Raw genomic sequence first — 7,979 nt, 5'->3', positions numbered from 1 at the left:
AAATTTTTAATAAATAAATAAAATAAAATAAAATAAAATAGCAAGATAAGTAAAAAAAAATTTAAACTTACTTTTCTTTCCATAATTACAGTTTTATTTTCTGGGAACTTATTTTTCACTTTGGTATGAAGTAGAAATTGTTTTATTCTTTCCTGTATAGAAACCAACAACCCTGGACTCATTCAGCGAATGCTTACTGTTTTCTTAATGATCGGAGAGGCCACCTATTGGTAAATGTCGTTGTATTTATGCTTGGACATATCCAGTCTTCTCTCTTCTATTCTACCAGGACAGAATTTTCCAGAAATGAAAACATTACTAGAGTCTAAATCTCTGACGTAGATGGAGCAAGACCCTGCTACAGCGGTTCTACCACCATATTCTTTCATTTCAGGTGTTTTTGTGGGTTTTTATTTTTGCTATAATTAAAAAAAACATAAATGCCTCAATTTGCAAGAAAGACAAGATGGTATACCGAAATTAAATCTCTGTATATCGTATTATGGAGAATTGACCTATTTTTAATGAGTTTTTCCCTGCTAACAAGATGAATATGTGCACTCATTAAGGATGACTTCAATGGCTTTCAATAAACTTTACAGTTTCCTCATCTATGTTCACTTGCTGTGTTTATTTTCAAAGCACACAATTTCTTTTTTTGTCTAGCTAATTTTTCTTTTGTTGCTGTAGCAGAGAGATTGACGCCTAGGAAATAGCCTTCTTTTTCTAAGTCCTGATTTTATAGCACATCGCATGTCTGTGATGCTCTTCCATCAGGAGCACTAATCATCCTTGTTTTACAGATAGAATATTTCTTCCTCTTAATTTACTAAGTTTTTTTTTTAATTATGAAGGCTGTTAAATTTTGCCTAATGTTTTCTTAAATCTTTTGTGACAGTTTTATGATTCTTTTTTTAATTTTTGAAATATTAGATTATACTGGTTTCCTTAAGAATTCTATTTATGTATTTATTCATTTTGTGAACATGTTTGTGGGCATGTGTGGACATATAACTGCCATTGTATGAGGCATGAAGCCAAAATCAGAGGACAACTTGTGGGAACCAGTCTCTTCTTCCACCATGTGGGCCCTAAGAATCAAACTCATGCAGTGTATCAGGCAGAAAAGACCTTAACCCACTGGACCATCTCACCAGCCTCTTCATGCATTCTTGACATTCTCAAGGCCATATAGTGCTTGCTCCACTTACCTAATCTTTTGTTGTAGGTTTAATTATGTTTTAGAGAAAGAAATTAAGATTCTATTGTCTACTAATAATCACTCAATATTAAAATTGAACAATTTAAAAGGCCTGGGAGATGATAGCTCAGTTGGCAAAGCACTTGCTTTGCAAATGTGAAGACTTCAGTTCAATCCCTAGAATCCATGCTATAAAAAGATATCCAGGTGCAGCTGCACATGCCTGTAATTCCAGAACTAGGGAGGTGGATACAGGAAGATGTCTGGGGCTTGCTGGCCAGACATCCTAACCTACCTGGTGAGTTATAGGCCAGTGTGAGGCCGTCTCACACATATGTACATGACATGCATCTATGCACATATATGTACCTGTACCTACAAACACATACACACATACAAGCATCTAATAAGAATGACATCATCTCACTTGTAAAGGTGTTTTCATATTCAAAGATATATTTGCACAACAATTTACTTATTCATTTGATCATATCTGACTTGGTATGAATCTTCTCACTGAGAATGACCAGTCCTGGTTTTACCAAGATTACAGTCAAAATAAGTGATTCAACTCTAAAATATAAAACCAATGTAATGGTGTTAATTAAGACAGACACTTTATCAACTGACCATCTCAACCAAATATCTCCCCACCTCCTAAAGGTACTCCTAAAGTGAGGGGAAAGCCTCTTTGTTTTTGATTTTTTTTTCGAGACAGGGTTTCTCTGTAGCTTTGGAGCCTGTCCTGGCACTAGCTCTTGTAGACCAGGCTGGTCTCGAACTCACAGAGATCCGCCTGCCTCTGCATCCCGAGTGCTGGGATTAAAGGCGTGCGCAAAGCCTCTTATGAATGAGTGGTGAAGGTACCTGTCCAGTTTGCCTCCGTTTCCTCCTGGGTGGTATTGGTGTTCCTCCACTTCCCAAGAGAATGATTCCAGACTCATTCTTCGTACTGAAGGACAGATTGATTTCTGTTCCGACATCAATGGGCACAGGGGCAAGCTCCACAAAACCAGGCTTGGGAAAGCTAACTGTATAAACATTCTGTGGGGAAAAAAAAAAAAGAGAGAAATCATTAGAGATAAGGGACTAAATTCTTCACACCACCTCCATTTTCAATACTTTCAAAATGATTATAAAAATAGTGTAATTTTAGGGAACATGAAAATCTATAGTCCCTTTGAGAGCTTAAGAGCCATTGAAGAAATAATACTGTTAATTTTCTAAACAGCTCAGCTTTAAAGGTAAAAAGTATGACTTCTGTTTAAATATTTAATACTTAACATAAAATGTGGAAGGATATTGATAGACAACATGTTTTTCTTTGTCTTAAATCTACATTGCTGTCTTTCTTAAATCTCTTGGCTATGAAATATCAGTTAATATTTTGTGCTGTAAAGTTTTGTGTGACCATGGCTTATATTTACATTCTTCCTCAGGATGAGCCCATGGGAGAGTGGTCATTAATATCAAGAGTACAAATAGTTCTAGAATAATTTCTAGAGATATTACTAATTATTAAAAATAGATAAATCCAATATTGCATGTTTGTTTTTTCAAAATATTACCAGTGCTTTGCTGCTAACCATAGAATTCATATGCTCGTGCTTCAGAAACTGACTGAGTACAAAGGGGAGAAAGTGACTCACCTCTCAAAGTCATGCAGAAAGCAGGGAGTCATCTAGAATTCGTCTATTAATTCGCCCTATCTTTCACAACCTTGTCCTCTCCTTCATTCTTTTTATATTTAGACTGAATAACCTCTTTACATTCTTTTAGACTTTGCTTTGCTTCTAAATTACATGTGTGTGGGGGGGGCTGGGGAGGGAAGTGAGCACATGCCCACAGAGGCCAAGGACTTAGGATCTACCTCAGGTGAGAGTTAGAGGCAGTTGTGAGGCATCTTCTGCGGGAGCCATAGGCAATCAGTTCCTCTGCAAGAGCAGTACGAGCCCTTAACCACTGAGCTTTCTCTCCAGTCCTGCAGCTTCATTTTTCAAATATGTAAGGTTTTCTGCCAGTAAATATAGTTCATCATCTCTTCCTTCCTTTTCCTTTCCTTTCCTTTCCTTTCCTTTCCTTTCCTCTTTCTTTCTTTCTTTCTTTCTTTCTTTCTTTCTCAGGTTAACAGCTCTAGCTGTCCTAGAACTCACTCTGTAGACTCGGTTGGCCTGGAACTCACGGAGATTCACCTACCTCTGCCTCCCTAGTGCTGGGATTGAAGGCGTGTGCCACCACTGCCAGGTTTATCACTGCTTTTAATAGCTGGAGGAATTCTACCATCTAAAAGTGCTCACATTTATTCTAGCAAGACCATTTGACATTTAAGGTACCAAAAATACTCATTTTTAAAAGTCTTTGATATTTTGGAGGAAAGGCAAAAAATCTTTTATGTGGGCTACCACCAGCCACTGCACCCTGCACAGGGTTTCAAGTCCAGCAAAATGGCACAACCATTGGAAAAATGTGTAATCTTCTTTCAATTCTGATTTTCAAATTTCATAATTTTAGATGCTTCAGATAAATCTACTTTTTTCAGTATTCGTCCATTTCAAATTCCTGCCTCTTACTTTAGCCAAGCAATTCTCTATTCTGGAATGCCTTTACATGGGAATCTTTACGTAGGACACCTTTATATTGTGCCACAGGCTATTCATTGCTCTGGACAGCTTTTCACTCTCATGCATATATCTTTTGAGTGCATATGAGGGTTAGATGTTGAAGGTTTTAACTCTATGTAAGGTTTCCTTAAGAAGACAGTGTGGACCCTTAGAATATTCATGCTTTCTGTGTTTCCCCTTACACTTGGAGTGGGAGTCTATGACGATTTCACACAGAGCCTGCAGCTATGAACAATAAAGACCCAGACGGGTCTGTCCAAATCTTGCAATCTCACAGCTCAGAAGGCAATCCACTCTTTTCTCTATTTCCCTGTCCCCTCTTCATTTCTTTGAAGTCCCGTGGAGTGATTCAAAATGATTTGAATTGGAGAAAGCAGCCAAAACAGTTACATCAGAACAGGTAATTAAAAATTAGTGTTTGATAGAGTCAACATTTTCTTATTTTAAAATCTCATCACTATAAAATTTTCTTAAAATTCTTATTAGTAATTTATGGTCATTTTTAGCTATGTTATAGATATTATAAGAGGGCAAAGTGATGCTCTGGGTTTTTCTCACATTGACTGGCCAGAGTTAAAGAATCACTATTGAGCACACATTCCCCGGCTGCACTAACAACAAAGAAGAGATTCTGAGATACAAGAGAATTTCACATTCATATCACACAGATCTTTGCAGCATTGGACAAAACATTACACACAACTTCAAGGCTGTAGACAAGATGCTGTGCACTGGTGAGGTGATGGATGGTGTTACTGTTTGTGTAAACTATGGACCAGACGCTGCACACTGGTGAGATGCTGGATGGTGGTACTGTCTGTGTAAACTATTAACATATTCTAGATAAAGGTAGTCAAGCTGTATAATGTGCAGATGTGATGTAGGAGGGTCATCAGTCTATGTGTTACTTTCATTGGTTAATTAATAAAGAAACTGCCTTGGCTTTTGATAGGGCAGAATTCAGATAGGTGGAGTAGACTGAACAGAATGCTGGGAGAAAGAAGGCAGTGAGGCAGACGCTATAGCTCTCCTCTCCAAGATGGATGCAGGTTAAGATCCTTCCCGATAAGCCACCACCTCGTGGTGCTACACACATTATTAGAAATGGGTTAATCAAGATGTGAGAATTAGCCTATAAGAGACTAGAACTAATGGGTCAGGCAGTGTTTAAAAGAATACAGTTTCCGTGTAATTATTTCGGGGCATAAGCTAGGTGGGGCATAAGGAGCCGAACAGCAGGAAAGGAGGCCCACAGCTCCTTCTACACAAATCTAAAATGAATTTAGGAAAGATAACAACAATGAGAAGAAATGTTATTGAAAAGGAAGATAGAACCATCCAGAAGAGCAATTCCTATGAAGATACCTGCTATGTACTCAAGTACTATAGGACTTGGACAATGGGATACATTTTGGCTCTGCCTAATACCGTTTCTATCACAGTGACTTATAGGATGCTTCTGTCTTACTCTGTCCTCTTTGCATGACTAAGAAAAGATCAGAACAAATCTAAACCATATTAACAAAGGAACAACTCTGGCGAAAGCACTCATGTTAAGTAAATGAAATATGACCCAAATATGTAATAGAACCTTTAGAAATTAACCAACCTCCAGTGAACAGCCTTTGGTAACACCAACATAATCGGGGCTACTGAGTATATTGTATGGAGTCCTTGAAATTTCAATGTCTTTGAGGCAGCCGGAATACTTCTTCACATTTACTTCTGGCCTATTGAGTGGTCAAATGGAGAACCAAAGCAACACCGTTAGATTAATGGCAGTGTAGTTGTCGAGCACTGGAAGGAAGCCATATGGAACACACACACATGCACATGCACACACACACACACATACAGAGAAGTAGGGACATGTCCATCAAAGTACACACGCACACACTTGCACATCACAAATTGTGCTTTCTGTTATGTGGAAGTTGGGCTGACTGGATGTTGACATCACTCTGTACACAGAGTTCTGATATCTTTTTCTAAGAGCAGCTTCCCTCACAGCATTTCAACACGAGGCCCAGAAGTCAACTGATTTATTAATGCTTCATGTGCATAATGAAATAAGTGCTTCTTGTTTCCACTACAGAGTGGATAATTGTGTGGGCAGAATAATTTAATTATTTATAAAAAGCTCTTTAAAATCTCTTTCAAAATTTAGGAAAAATATTTGGAAATGTTTATTTGAAACATTCCTGAAGCTAAAAAGAAGTGTGTAGGTGTATGTATGTGTGCACATATGTGAGGATGTGTGTGTGACAGAATGTGTGTGAGTGTGTATATGTGTGTATGTACATGTACCTGTGCATGTGAATGTATGTGAGAGTGTGTATGTATATGTGTGTGCATGTGTGTGTGCCATAACAAAATAAGGCAACATAATGCAAAATAGTCAGTTCTTCTAATTTGGTTCATGTCTTGTACCCCCAAACCACATTTAAATGCTGGCTTCTGCTCACTACTTCTAATGACAACAGCAAGGATGCTAATTGATTACAAAATAAGAAATTAATTCCTTGCCTTCGACTCTTACATGCTGCTCTGATTTATTACTTGATATTGACTAGGTGATCTGATTTCCCTCGGATTCCATATTTGTATGTGTAAGCAGGCATGGTGACAATGGCAGTGGTGCCTATGTATTCGAGGAACATAGTCTGGATATACTGCAGAGTACAGCACACCTAAAGGCACAGTTCACATATACTGACAGAACATGCATGGTGATGACATCTCTTGAGTCTATGACAGCAGATCTTTCTCTGGTAGTGGGCGTGCTCTCTTCAGGCGTTTATTAGTTCTCAGGCATCTTGATTATAGGGACCTGCAATGTAGTTTGTGCCAAGAAGGAGCTGTGTGTGCAGGCCTGCGCGCACATGTGGAAAATGTTCACAGTGGCTAGTAGCTATTACGCTGAGCAGTGTGAAAATATAGGAGTAAAAATGGCAAATTTTCATTATGTAGTGTTGATGAACATCTGGAAAGTGTCCAATCGACACCAATATTGTACTTGATAGGCTAATGATTATTTCTCCTCTCATCATCCCTTGATGCCAAGTTTCTCATTTTCATCTTTATAAAAGACACATGGCATGAGGAAAAACAGGTGGGAAAGCAAATTAGACCCTGGCAGTCTGTACCAGGTGATTTATTTCTTGTCAAGTGTTTGTTCTCCTCTCCACTTCCACCCCCGTCTCTCTGGAACTTCTTTATTTCCTTTGATCATTTCCTCTGGTTCCCAAGGTCTCTTCCTTCTGTTCCTTTAGTTAGTAATTATGAAGAACCCTGCCAGCTGGGGGGAAGGGGTCTTACTGATCATCATCTACAAAGTGAAGGGGATGGTGGATTTCACTTGCAGTGCGCACTTGCTTCCAAATTGTGCTTTAGAAGAGGACAGATCTATCACAATTTTGGGGGTTGGGGAAGTTTTGTCAATAAAGTGAGTCACTCCAACAAGCTTATTGTTTCATGGAAATACCAAGATCCTTCTCAAAGTGTAATGATTCAGCCAGTTCAACATTATGAAAGTCTCGGGGATGAGTCATGGCACAGCGATTTGCTTTTTTTAAGGCAACCACAGGTCTGTTTCCCGAGGACCACCACTCATGCACAAAAAATTACACAGTGCTAACGTGGAGTTTTATTTATGTGTATGTGCAATGAATATTCGGTCTTTGCTTTTTACCCTTCTCTACAAACAGGGCATGACTAGTAGCAGAATGATGTCATGAAAAAAAAAGTTGTTTTTATTCTTCCTACCTTCTATGTTTTCTAGTTTTTGATACTAAAATCTGGTCTTGGCTTTAAACATTTCCTGGGCCACTTCAGTTTCATTATCTCCTGTTCAGAATTCTGGCAGAATTAGCCTCTGAAATGCCAAAACACCTTTGTTTTTGGTCAGGGTCAGGCATCCATCCACATCTTTAGGATTTGATCAGCCCCTTAACAAGACTGCTAATTCTTACGAATATCTGTGTTCAGGGAAGAATGCAAAGGCAGCTAAAAAGCTATATGGAGACTGTTGCTAAATCTCTCCACTCTTAACTCAAACATTTGTTTGAAATAGAACCTGTAGTATCTGCAGAGGTTCTTTTCATTTGGCTCCATAGAGAATTTTATAAATGGCAATAATCAAGCGGCTTTGACGTGAG

General features: G+C 38.5%; 1 protein-coding gene across 1 annotated transcript in view; it reads right to left on the bottom strand.

Annotated features, from left to right (window-relative positions):
• Positions 1–7,979, bottom strand: part of Lama2 (laminin subunit alpha 2) — a 586,091-nt gene that overhangs the window by 38,287 nt on the left and 539,825 nt on the right. The window contains exons 54-55 of the mRNA XM_050138074.1: positions 5,432–5,552; positions 2,069–2,245 (exon numbers count right to left, since the gene is read on the bottom strand). Coding sequence (XP_049994031.1) covers positions 2,069–2,245; positions 5,432–5,552 — 298 coding nt within the window. The remainder of the gene's footprint in view (positions 1–2,068; positions 2,246–5,431; positions 5,553–7,979) is intronic.

This window comes from Alexandromys fortis, unplaced genomic scaffold (genome assembly GCF_014885135.2).
Source record: "Alexandromys fortis isolate MF-2015 unplaced genomic scaffold, M_Fortis_MF-2015_v1.1 scaffold_14, whole genome shotgun sequence".
Classification (NCBI taxonomy): domain Eukaryota; kingdom Metazoa; phylum Chordata; class Mammalia; order Rodentia; family Cricetidae; genus Alexandromys; species Alexandromys fortis.
Note: the sequence above shows the minus strand (reverse complement) of the source record. Positions and strands in the feature narration are given on the sequence as shown.